A 13,739-nucleotide genomic window follows, 5' to 3' on the forward strand; every position below is an offset into this window, starting at 1 on the left:
GTCCCTAGGCTGGATAAACGGGGCTTCTCCATCCCAAAGCACTCCAGGGACCCCAGGTTACCAAGAGATTTTGATTAATACACAGAAAGTCCAGGCAGAGCTGCCATAACCAAAGCTGGCTCTTCGGCTTCACTATGCCATTAATGCAACAGCTTGCCATCAGGATGACCCAGAAAATGAGAATTTTATCAGACTCCTTGAAAACCCAAAATTCTCATTTATCCTTCTCTAGATTCAAAACTCTGGATTCTACGGACTGAAGTCTGCATCTCTTCTCATTGCACTTTCCCACCCCAAAGGCAGCTTCAATTCGTCTTACACTAAAATAGTTGTTTTATATGCTGAAGGGAAAGGCAATTATGTATTTTAGAAGGGAAAAATTTATCAACGAAGAGATTTCTGTGTTCAATTCAAAGCTGAATGTGTTTAACATTTAACTGTTGTCACTGATACTTAGCACAAAGGAATACGGTTTTTACTTGCTTATTACTGCAGAAATTATCTAGGAAGTCCTCTTTCTGACTCAGCTGGACAAACTCACTCATCTTGGCCAAGCTATTACACGTGACCTCGATTATTTGAATTGAATATGGTAAAAAGAAATAACATGTTAAAGGAGTTTTTGCTTGCTGCTTACGCACACGCCCACTAGAGCAGTGCAAAAGTCAGATTGCTGATCACGTCTGGTGAAGACCAAACTTCCTGTAAAAATGATGCACTTAGTTTCCTGAAAGGAAGCAAAGTGTAAGCTGCTCAAATAATTCACAAGAAAGCTCTTTTATCTGAGCTACACAGTTACAAATCTGTCTGGCTAGAAAAATACAATGTCATACCAGTGACCAACAGCCACAAGCAAAAATATTTAGAGAAACAAATACATTATTAAAAAAGAGAAAATACCAGATTATCTGACGAAACAAGTAATTTGTCTTAATGGGATGAAATTACCTGTAAAAATTTTTCTTTCGTCTCACAACTGAGGTACAATTCTGATTCTCCACTTTGTTCATGACACAAGATATAAATCTCTATGGAATTATTGTGCCCAAACGATTTCAATGCACTATTAGGCCAGTAGCACCTCCAAGTCTTTGTACTGCAGAACTGATTGAATTGCAGCACTGTTTTTTATCGCTGACATACAGAAAGGGTGTATTCTTACTCCAACATGTTTAAAAGCATTCAACATTACATATGGAATGATTTTCATATTTTGTTAAAAAAACAAAAGATATTTCTTTCAACTTATAAAACTGCATTATTTGTCCCACTGGAATTTACTTAGTTCATCTTTTCTTTAAAAATACTTTCAACTAGCATTTAAATTCAGACAAGGCCCATGCTTTGAATCAGAGCTTCTTGCAGCAAGGATCTTTTTACTTAAGACCTTTTGTTTTGTCTTATTTAGAAGACATACTTCCCTTTATATATGGAGAAAAAGAAAATCTTTCTGTACATTAATCACGACTACTTTTACATGGGGTGCAGATACAGCAGTGAAATCTGCTATGTCAAGGTTACTCACAATACTGGAAGTGTCCATTTTTACATTGAAAAACATATTAAGAGGTTTTACAAATGAACTGAAGGATTTCACAGAAAAGAAACAGCATTTTAAGTGAAAGCATTAGAATTTACAGTTGTTTGGGGGGGGGGGGGTTGTCCTTTTACAAAGGAGCTTCTAAGAGGCTGGAACCTCCTCTTACGAAAAAGGATCCAAGTACAGCAGCAACCCTTTTCTGATAGCAAAGACAGCAACTACATCACATGCAAACAACCTTCCTCCGCAGCTTACACAAGCCTTCAGCCCCACAAAAGCATTCATATCATAATCAGCAACAGCAGCTCAAGCAGGCTGGTGATGGGTGAGCCAAACTGCTGCCTTTTGTGCTGCGCAGCTGTTTCATGCTTGGGAAACATCTCAGCCTCACTGCTTGTATTTCTTGGCCCTGAACAGAAAAGATCTTAGAAAATCATTCAAACAACTGACAAAAGGACAGAACTGCCGTGGGTTTGACCCTTATCCAGTCTACTAAAGATTCATGCCATCTGCCACTGTATTTGTGCTGCTACCATAGCCCTGCCACTTGGAGTTAATTCCAGCACCATTTCTTTACTTTTCTTTCAGTAATTAGCTATATTTTATTGTGCCCTATCATTTTTTTAGGCTGCTGGAATTAACAACTCACTACCTTACGTTTAATTAGTATTATGATCATTTAGACAAAATTCTTTGTTTCTGTATAGAGTGGCAGTGCTCAAAAATCATCAGTGTTTTATTTTTAAACACATACATTTTATTGATATTCTCAATTTTGCATCTTTAACTATCAGCTTTTGTCAGCAGCTACATACCTGAACCAAGCTAATTTTTTGTTTATTTCATAATAATTTAAATCTCACATAATCACGTGACTCCATAAGCTGAGATTTTAGGTGTGTTGCAATATTTAAGACTTGGGCTTTTTTTTTTTTTTTTCGCTGAATACACAGTACTTTTTCACGATGTTTAATTTACTGTTAATTCTGCAACAGTCAAAATACTCATTCTAATAAGAACGTTCATGGCTACTTACAAAATAGCTTAAACACATACTAGTGGGGAAGTGGGGAAATGGGAAAAAGGATTGTTCAAACAAAGAAACAACAAAAAGAGGGACCTAGAGAAAACGATCCACATAGGAAGTGAAAGAGGGCTTAGAGACAGTAACTATAATAGATATGTATCAGTCTTTTCTCTCATTTTTTACATTATAAAATAAACATGGGAAAAAGGACACAGCACAGTTTATTAAAAATGAGAACATACCTCAACATTTGACTCTACCATGATAGCTACCACTTCTCTTTGTGCCACATGACCAACTCGTACCTCTTATTCCTTTATTTTCTTCCTAAATTACCGGAATTTGTAAAGGATTTCTTTTTTAATAATTAAAACTTCCAAATGCCATTCTGCTATAGTCACTGTAAAACTGATTTCTAACTCTGAGTTTAAATTTTGAGGGAAAGGTGGATTATTCTACGGGAACCTTTCCTGCCTTCATTCAAAATGTCTTGTCTCCTTTTCCATAAGGGCCCATTCCACAAATATCTAACAAAATATGTATAAGGAGACCTAAACTTCTTGCCCTATTCCAGCTATCACAGCAGAAACCCTGGTAAGGATGCAGGCGCGACAATGGAAGAAAGCTTTTGTCAGATTATTTCTGTTGTTCAAGCAGAGAGCAGAGAACAACAAATGAGGCTTGCCCATTAGCTTGTGCTTCTCATAGGTCTAGGGTAGAGGATGCTGTGTAATATACAAATGGTCAAAACCAAATGGTGATTTATTTAAAGTTAAGATTGAATTTGTCCGTTGAATTGTAGGGAATCGAGTCCTCAGGCTACCCCACACATGGAATCAGAAAATCCAGTGGGCAGAGAAGTAGATAAAGTAACATCCAAAGGAAAAGAATGAGAAGGGGAAGATTTTACCAGAATTCCTCCTTTTAAAACTGTGTTGTGTGTTGGGTTTTTTCTCCTTGCTATCTTTTAGAAGTTAAACATTGTCTTATTGTAAATGTAAAACTCACACTAGTTTCAAGTTTACGAGTCTTGATCCAGCACAAACCAGTTCACAGTATAGCTGAAGACTGTTCTGAAACATGTACATCTTTATAACTACTTCAGATGCATAAACGTACAGTGCTAGATCATTTATTGTGATTAGTGTGTAGTTTGCTGAAAGAGCTATTCCCATATTTCTCAATATTGATTTTACATTATAAATATGATACTGACTATTACCTCTAAATTCAGCACACACTAAAAAGAATATCTGTTGAGGTAGGGAAATACTTTATAAGACCACAGTTTTAAAGCAAATAGCTAGGAAATACTATACTGCTAAATGAGCTGATGTAATTTAATAAAATTACATATATGAAAACTACATGTGCATTACCCAAAGTTAGCTCCATACCCTGCCTCACCATCCAAGTATTTTTCATAACAGTTCAATGAAAACCTCAGACAAACTTTTGTAGGCAGGCTGAACCCAGGTCTTCTCACCAAAACTTAACGTTTCCTTCATTTTGAATTTCAAGTAAAAGGAGTACTGTTCACTAAACTCCCGTATTTCTGATTCTACAGACCTAAAAGACGTTCACTCTGGTTTGACATCACTCTTATGGCCATTTTTGGTCAATGTGGCAATCTTTCATTGCTTTCCTGTTAAAATGTGAATTTTATTTCAACTTGCAAATTATGGAATGGAGGTAAAGTACACAACTGTCCTAATAAAGAAGGAAGATGGGGAAAGGTACATGCCTTCTAACTGACTAAGTTCTGGTTTTGAAGAAAGACGTATTTCGTAGCTGCCAGACTTGAAGACAGGCTTGCTCTTGCTCTGCCGAGAAATGGGCAGATGGCTTGTGCTTTCTCTCAGGGGCACAAACTTGCCCCGAAGGTCAAATCTGACTCATAGGGCACATATTTTATAGGCTTGCCTAACAGTTTGCTCTGCTTGACTTGTCTCAAAAGCAAACTTCATAACATTTTATGCAAACATTATACAATCTTAAGTCTGAGCCATAAATCAATAAAATTCACTTAAACTTTAGGAACCTCGGCAATGGGAAATAAGTCTCTCAGTTGAAATTCTGCTGTTATTAACATTAGCATTGCTAAGTCTTACAACTTTCTCTGAAAAAGTGTCATAATATTTATAGCTTCAGATTAAAGTAAAAACATGACAACCAAGATACTGCATGGAATTTGAGGGAAACAGATTTAGAAGTAAAATTTAGGCGTCTAATTTTCATAGGTTCAGACATGAAACTCAGAATTTGAAAGCTCTCGTATAAAATGCTGTGGGTTTGCATTTCAAGATGACAATTTCAAGAGCAGTGTCCATACAAAACCACGTTTCTCACATGCCAGAACACTACAGTCTGTTTAAAAACAGTTAAGGCACAGGTGGCAAATAATTCATAATTCTCTTAAATTATAATGTGTTAACAAAACCAATATTAGAAACACCTTGGGTGAGCACAGATGTTTGACATGTGAATGTTTTTCAGAGGGATCTTTTGGGTTTGGATCATGCAGAATTTTTTTTTTAAGGGAACACAAAAAAACATCACAACATGCAAATAGGTTATAGGCACCTGTTTTTCCTTGCACTTTACAAAAATATCTTCACGGAAAAGTACTCATGGGTACGTTTCCACTTCAGATATGAATGCAGAACAAGTAAGTAGTATCTAGATCTTTCTTTTATCTGAATAGCTATTTAAAGAAGAAAAAAGTTTAACCATAACTACTTAGCTAAGCCTTCTGCTGTTATCATGTGCCCTATTCATCTTTCACTTTTTTTACCAGTAAATACAGAAGTCAAAAGACTAAAAGCTATTTTGTCTAAATTTTGAAGAATTAATTTTATTATGTTCATGTACACACAATATACTGTACTACTTTTCAGCTGTATAAAATTAGTCCAAGCATTCCACATACATGACAGTAAATATAAATTAAAATTTAAAATGAGAAAAATTAGAAGAATTTTTGCCAAGGTTTATGTTCAAGACATTTTTGCCAGAAAACAGGTGCCTAAAAGCACAACTTGAATGATGATACTTTCAGGCACTTAGTAATTTGGTGTTTTCGTTGCTAAAAATGGCTAACTGAATACCGTCAGTACTGAAAATAGCAGACTGAAACCACACTAAGTCACTAGAATGCAGTCAGTTTTACTACTCTTCCTCTTTAAGGAACCACTACAAATACATTTTACTTTTCCCCCCTATACAAGGAACTAATCAAGAAAAGAATATAAATATTCTTTTCCATCTAGGCATAACAGCACATTAATTCTGAGACAGTACCAATACAAGAAAGGAAAATATTCTGAAATTAAGATACAATTTACTTCAGGCTCAAACACAGCAAGCACAGTAATTGTCACATTACTTGAAGAACTTCACCTTTGTCTGGTACTGATGATTACTGCCATCCAAACTTTCTCAGCCTCAGACCATAAATTCAGATGATGTTCTGAGAGTCAGAAGCAAGGTAAAACAGAAAATGAAAGGCTCCAGGTAATTCTGGCAACTAGTGATATGCAGAGTACACGCATCTATCTTATGGTCATCTGGTGCAGTTTGAAGTTCTCATTGAAGTTTGACTACTGTTCTGTAAATGGATCAACAACAGCAAGAAGTTTATTTCTCCATGTGGAGTCACCACAGAATATATAAATTCTTTACCTATTGCTGTCCACCATTAACTGCATTGCTTCAACACATTCAACCTAGAGTCAAAAGGGAGAGGCTACACAGAAAATATCTGCATACCACAGCAGTCTGTTTAGATGTCTGGGACTACGAACTTCACTGACGCTCGGGTTGTTCCACAGCTTCTGTAAACACTGAAAACCCGAAGACCCAGTCTTAAACTCTTCAGACTGTACATGTAAAGATACATCTATGTGTGAAAATGCCTCTCTGTCTAAGAGAGGATTAAATAAAAATTAAATGAAAATGCTATTGTTGTGCAACAATGAGGTGTGAAATTTCCTGGATGAAAAATTGTCTCAGACAAGAGGTATGATCCCAGAAACTCCTAGGGGAAATCAAAATGACAAGAAGACGGATACACTTTCAGCAAGAAAAGGCCTATCTTTCTGCAGAAGTCTTCCAAGTACAGCTTGGAAAGACTACATCATCATTATTGATTAAAAAAAGGGGGAGGGAAATCTAAACAATCCCAGCTGAATCATCAAGACTCAGGTGAACAGTAGCAAACATGAGCTCCAGTTGTGAATATGTACATCCGCTGCAAACGGAGTAGTTTATATGGAATACTGACAATTTTTGGTCTCTTGGTATCCTAGTAGCACTGGCTTCCAATTTCCCATTTGTATTCCTTGGCCTACTGTAAAAGCACTATTATTCATTCTTTTCCTCAGCTTCAACCGATGTATCATCAGTAGGAGTAAACCAATGGGTCCTTCACAGGCCCTAGTACTACTGATGCACAACACACTGGCCTGCCTTCGAGCCAACTGAATTCCAAAATTTTGTCTAACAGCATAATTTTCACTGTCACCTTTATGACATGCTTGTAAAATGTATGTGATATAAGCAACCTTACAGCTGGCTGGGAAGAAGTTAAAAACCCATCAGCCTCTTCCTCAACCAGCATGAGACAAGTTTTTTGAGGACTTTTGGAACAGAAGTACTAAGAGATCTGGCACGTCAAGAGGAAAACCAGAAGTAACACAGGCTAGTTCTCTGCTGGGTACAGGATGAGAAAATCTCTCTGGGAGAGGACCTCTCAGGGAGGTCTTTCACACCTCCATTACTTCTACTGGCCAGGTTCCTCAAACACTTATTTTTTTCAGAGAAGGATCTAAATATCAAATACTGCATTCCCATATTTAAGTACTGAACTGATTAAAGTTTTTCTCATTCATAGGCTTACACCTTTTTATACCTGGATATGTTATACATAAATTGCTTCTTTAACTAAAAGAACAGATCTTTTAGACTCAGCAATATATTTGTAATAATTTCCATTAATCTATTCTGCACGATTTCTGTACTCACACACTCAGTTACACTGCAAGAAGACTCAGTCTGTCATACTATCTAGCTTTGAAGAGCACCGTTGAAGTTATCTCACGCAGTTTGCACTATTTTTTAGACAGAATAAACACAGTCATCTGAAATCACAATAATAGTAAGATGATTGTGTGCTATAAGCTAGCCATGAAAAGATATTTGGATTAATAGCAAAGAACGAGAATAGCAGTTTATCTCCTTCTTGTTGAGAAAAAAGTCCCAAACTACGTAATTTAAACTACAGAAATTACTCCCTCAGCCAGAAGGAAAAGGGAATCTCCAGACATTAGAATTAAATAAATAGTTGGGTAAAGTGAAAATGTCAACATAAAAATATAGTAAAGAAAATGATAAAAATACCTAGGTGTATATTTCAATAAAACAAAACACAATTAAGAAGAATTTAATAAATTTTTCAATGGGCACACAAACATGTAACATTGTTTAATCCCCACAGAGCTGAATGAAGCAACTCTCTCTCTGAAGAACCACTCCTATCAGGAGGGTGTTTCACGGAGAAAAAAGAGGCAATTCCACCTAGGAAATGATGGATAGCAATGACCTTTCTGTCTGTAAAACATGGGCATATTTTAGGTATTTAATCTTGAGAATTAGATTATTATCAATCAATTATTCATGACAATTTGGATCTATGGTAGGTGTTTTTTGTTTTCTTAAATATCACATAGCTAAGGTCCTGCTTGAGAACTGGAAAGGACATTAAATCTCCACAAGCACATAGTGTTCAAGACTGGTTATTTTCTTCCTCCTAAACATTCCCTCCCCTAAGTAACAGCACACACTGATGATAACCTAATACCCCCTGTAAAAATTCTACCTAAATATCCTGAAATCCACCTTTATAGACTTTTTTTTAATAGAGGAAAAAACCCAACTTTTCCCAAAGAACAAAGCAAGGCATTGTGGTAACATGGAGCAGCAAAAACTCCTGTGGCTTCATTCCTATTGCCACAGGTTACACTGCTGCATGTTTTAACATCCACTCTTCCTCACTTGCCAAAGGTGAGCGGTAACAGAAGCAGAACAACTCTGTTACAGGCCACCAGATCACACAATGAAGATAAGCAGAAGATATTTGCAGATATTTAAAATATACTGCTGAAGAAGGAGGAAAAGCAGATGGAGCTATTCTATGGAGCTTTTGAAAAGCAAAGCCTGTACAGCCTAAAGTAAAACACAAAATATGTGTATGTTTGTGAAGGGAAAGGAATAGGTCTCGACATTGCCTTGATGAATACCTGAGATGAAAAAATCTAAGGTTATTCCAGCTTGAGGGAATCATTATGGAAAAGAGTTTCTCCCTTAATCACGGTCTAAAATTGAGGATATGGATAGCCATGGCTACTTTGCGAAGAGTAAGGCCAATTTAACACACCTAAACACATCAAGTATTTGGCAGTTCTTCCCATTCTTCAATACTCCGTTAAAAAATGTACACCTTATTTCTAGTCTAAGTGAAATTTCAGTATTACATCTAGTTCTCCCTTTGCCTGCTACAGTTGAAGAATTGTCTTAGCAAAATCCTGATCATTGCAGAATCGCAGAATCACAGAATCACAAGGTTGGAAATGACCCCCAGGACCATCGAGTCCAACCATTCCTATCAACCACTAAACCACGTCCCTCAGCACCTCATGCACCTGTCTTTTAAACACCTCTAGGGATGGTGACTCAGCCACCTCCCTGGGCAGCCTGCTCCAGTGCCCAAGGACCCTTTCTGTGGAAAGTTTTTTTCTTACGTCCAGCCTGAAGTTCACTTGGCAGAGCTTGAGGCCATTCCCCCTTGTTCTGTCACCTGACACCAAGGAGAAGAGGCCAGCTCCCTCCTCTATACAACCTCCTTTCAGGTAGCTGCAGAGAGCAATAAGGTCTCCCCTCAGCCTCCTCTTCTCTAGGCTAAACAACCCTGGCTCCTTGAGCCGCTCCTCATAAGACTTGTTCTTCAGCCCCTTCACCAGCTTTGTTGCTCTTCTCTGGACACGCTCCAGAGCTTCAATATCCTTCTTGTGGTGAGAGGTCCAGACCTGAACACAGTATTCGAGGTGCGGTCTCACCAGGGCCGAGTACAGAGGGAGAATAACCTCCCTGGACCTGCTGGTTATGCTGTTTCTGATACAAGCCAAGATGCCATTAGCCTTCTTGGTATCTTCTTACAGTATCGTGCTCCTTAGGGACACAGCAAGCCCCTATTTATCCTCTTCCTTAACACTAAAACACTAATCCTAACACTAAACTCCAAGAGTTTTTCCACAATAAGACATGTTTTCAACTACTCCAGTCATTCCTGAGATATTTGTGGTTCTCCTACGAACGTTCTCCAACTGAACGCGGTATTCCAGCAACAGCTGTGCAAGTGCATTAACACTTAATACTGAAAGGTAATATAACCTTTTTCTTCTTATTTGGCTCTTCCCTGTTTACATGTCAGTATACAGCAACCTTTTGAAGCAGTGGTGCAGTGGAAGCTAACATTCTGCCATGACTCTCAAGCTCTTTTCAACAATGATTAATTCCTTGGTTGAAAATTTCCCCAAGATTACCTATTTACAAGGGATATTATGAACACTTGCATCCAAGGAAAGAAGGGATGTTCTGAAGAAGGTGGGAAAGGGGCTAATCTGGGGGAAATCTCATCAACTAGAGAGTTAAAAAAATGGGACTAGAGAAAAGGACTGCAGAGTCAGGGCAAGATGAACTGAAAACATCCTACTGTGGAAAACAGGAGAAGCATTTTAGTTTACCGATGTTGCCTGGTAAACTGAGTTCACAAGTGCAAATCATACATAATGAAGTCATACAAAGTCTCTCACACTGGACTTCATTGTTAGTGTGCCAATAAAACTGACTGATTAATTTACTTCCATATAACAGCAGGATAAAACAGCTGCAAACAAGGAAAACCTTGGAAATTAAATACTGGAAACATTTATAAAGTGAAAACTAAAGCAATCACAAATACAGTATGTATCAACTGTGGGGGTGGAAAACAATCTGCAGGGGGGGAAAAAGAAAATGAATCATTAGGATAGTGACAAATAGTTATTAATACCAGAGAAAATTAAAGCATGCCCTGTCAAAAACAATTTGAAGAAACACTTTTGAAGTAGATTGTAATGATCAAAACAGTTCATTTCTAATGTCAAGCTTCTTTCAGTATGCAATATTCTGTAATATTTTGACACTTGTTATTTAAGATAAAATACCTAAGTAATATTTGTGATAAACAACCTTCTCTTTGCTCTTCTTGTTTGACTTTTCAAGCTTCAGTTACCAGGTATATCAAAAGTTGTGACACTTTTGCCAGCTATAATAAGTATTTGTAATAGAGCCAAACACTGTTTCTCAGGTTTTTTTAAGAATAGAATTCCCTACTCATAGCTACAGCCCTTCCCCAAAAAAGAAGAAAACGAAGCTGCTTTAATGTCACTGCTTTTATTTCCTCCCTCTAGAAGACTTTGGCAGTAGGAACATTGAAGGTTAAAAAAACCCATGAATTTGAAACAAAGGGAGGACTGCATCACAGTAGCTACTTAAACTTCTCTCATAATAAAGTCACTAGTATACAAAATTCTATTAAGACTAAGAGCTTTAGAAACTTCAAGCTTTCACCCAAACTTGCTTTTCACAAAGTCAAAGGTAAAATTACTAGTGACACCAGGAAGAGCACAGCTATACATACCAGAGAAGTGCATCATTTTATCCCATCTTTACCCTTTTTCCTGTTACATTTTTAATTCAGATAACCCTCCCATCACAGAGACATACAATTGCATATAACTATGAAGACTACCCTTCTTTCACTGCCAAGGCCTTGCATAATCTGCTGCAATTTCTGTTATATTGAAAAATTTACCTTTTCCTCTCCCACTTCCCCAGTGTAGCCACTGTACTATGTTGTTGCAGTCAACAGATCAGAGGAAGCACAGCACCACCCTACTGTCTTTGGTTCTTTCCTCTGTAGTTCAGGCATGATGCCAACTGCTACAAAATAAATCTACTTTCCCATAGGTCTGGGAATAAGGAAGCCTCTAGGAAGATGGAATGAGAAGAAGGTTGTTCCAAAAGCAGCGGATGTCATATGCACCTTCGTATGTCCTCAACACAAGCACAAAGCAATTGCTTGTCCAGAGATAATTAGGTCTAAAATAATAATATTTGGGGATTAAGTAAACTCTCAAGCTGTACGGGACAGTTTTCCCCTTTATAGCCCTTTAAGAATTACTTTAAAATTGTCAGATAGATATCTGACATGCTAAATTCAGGTTTTCTATGAAGGATCTAGGTAACTATTCAATATATTAAGGGTATAAAGTATTTACCAGGATTCATTATTTAGAAACAAGGATTAACTAAGATTTGAAAAGAACTTCAAATGCTAACACTAAGTTCAGGAGAAATTGTTTGTATAGATAAGATTAAAAACAACAACAACAAAAACACCCTAAAAATAATAGACAGCTCCAGAGAAAATCACCAGTTACGACAACGACGGGTTCAGAAATACAAGTTTACCCCACTCTGTATCATGTAGTACGTGTTCAGCATGAAGACAGACTGACCCCAAAGTATGTCGTCAGACAACAGCCTCGGAAAGCTGGAGCACCACTCCATATTTAGTCCATTTGCTTTCTGACTACACCCTATAATTAGAGAACAGTTTCTCATGCTGCCCTTCCCTTGAGCAACTAACGTTCTGGCATTCACAGAGTTTTAAAGCAGTATTAGCTCTGGCAGTTGACAGAAATGTTTCTGCCTCAGGAGGGTGCAATTGTGGATGATCTTTTGGACAGCATATGATCTTCAATTCAAGACAGAAAAATGGGAATAACCCTGCATACCATTTTGTGCTTTAAAGCATGCAAGACATACACTAGGAATTTGGACTTGTAAAAACTAATTAAAAAAAAAAACACAGTTCCATTGCACAGGTCTAAAACCTTGTCTTACAACATTCTTCTAGTTTTGAATGGAATAACTACTTTAGGATTAAAAACTCTTTATAAACTTATATCTGACAAGCGCTCAGTGCATCTGGACACACCTGCTCTCAGCGTAGTTTACTCTGCTGCTTTAATGCATAACCAGAGAAATTAAAGGCAATGACACTCTGCACAGGGGTACGCTGCAGCTCACATGCCTACTAAATATACAGATCCCATTGTGAATGATAAGAGAAAAATATAACATCAAAGCTTTAAAATAGCAATGCTACAGAGGTTTATACCATATTGCACCCCTCAAATCACACTTTTCTTTTAACTTATTGCTTATGTACGCTAACAGGCATTATTCTGGGAAATAAATTTGGTAGGCATGAACTCTAGTTGCAACACGATTGCATTTGACAAATATTTAACTAAGTCAACAGGCAGTATCCAATTACACAGTGAAAGTTAGCAGCAATTTGTTCTGGAAATACTTACTTCTGATGAGGTCACCATCAGTGTGATTTCCCCAGACAGGCTTGTCTTGTATCTCTGGTTCTGTACTTCGGTTACTGGAAGGCTGCTTTAAGTCTTTATCTCCTGTCGCAGTATTCTCTTGGTCTGTTTTTTTTAAGTCAAAGGAAATTTTAAGGTATTAGTTTCTATGGTATTTTTCCTCCAAGTGAACAAAACTCACCTTTGAAAATTAATACTGAGAGCATAAAATATAGCTTGTAATAGCATCTCATGTAGTTTCCTTGCAAATAATAAAGCTGATTTTCAATTTGTTTTCTTATCCAGATCAAAACAATCCAACTTTAAGAAAGTTTTTTAGTCATATTGTATTTAATCATGCAAAATAATACTCAGCAGCTTTCTTACAAGGTATAGTTGAGTTTGTTTACATTTGGTTACCTTCCACAAAATTTTCAGACAAAACTTTAAATCACTTTATCACATTGGTTCTTTGCCCATGTACATGTGGCTTTGGCACATGAAAAACACAAAAATTCCACAAAAGTCTGTTCTCCGTTATTTACATTTGAACATATAAGTAAAGACAAATATTGTTGGAATTTAAAAACTGATTAGTACAGAAATTCAGAAATCTGACACAGTTACTTAGTTTTTGTTGAAAAAAAACACCCTTTAAAAGCCATTTCTGAATAAAAGCCAAAGTTTAGCCTAT

General features: G+C 37.0%; 1 protein-coding gene across 4 annotated transcripts in view; it reads right to left on the reverse strand.

Annotated features, from left to right (window-relative positions):
* The window catches only part of MDFIC (MyoD family inhibitor domain containing), a 53,971-nt gene that overhangs the window by 25,590 nt on the left and 14,642 nt on the right, over nucleotides 1-13,739 (reverse strand). For 3 of the 4 annotated variants that reach the window (XR_011336902.1, XM_069851067.1, XM_069851076.1), the window contains exon 3: nucleotides 13,049-13,171. The exons of the other annotated variant lie outside the window; for it this stretch is intronic. Coding sequence is in view for 2 of the 3 variants with exons in the window: in XM_069851067.1 (XP_069707168.1) it covers nucleotides 13,049-13,171 (123 nt within the window). In the remaining variant the exon portion in view is untranslated. The remainder of the gene's footprint in view (nucleotides 1-13,048; nucleotides 13,172-13,739) is intronic. 4 annotated transcript variants of the gene reach the window in all.

The sequence above is a fragment of the Phaenicophaeus curvirostris genome, chromosome 1 (genome assembly GCF_032191515.1).
Source record: "Phaenicophaeus curvirostris isolate KB17595 chromosome 1, BPBGC_Pcur_1.0, whole genome shotgun sequence".
Lineage (NCBI taxonomy): Eukaryota > Metazoa > Chordata > Aves > Cuculiformes > Cuculidae > Phaenicophaeus > Phaenicophaeus curvirostris.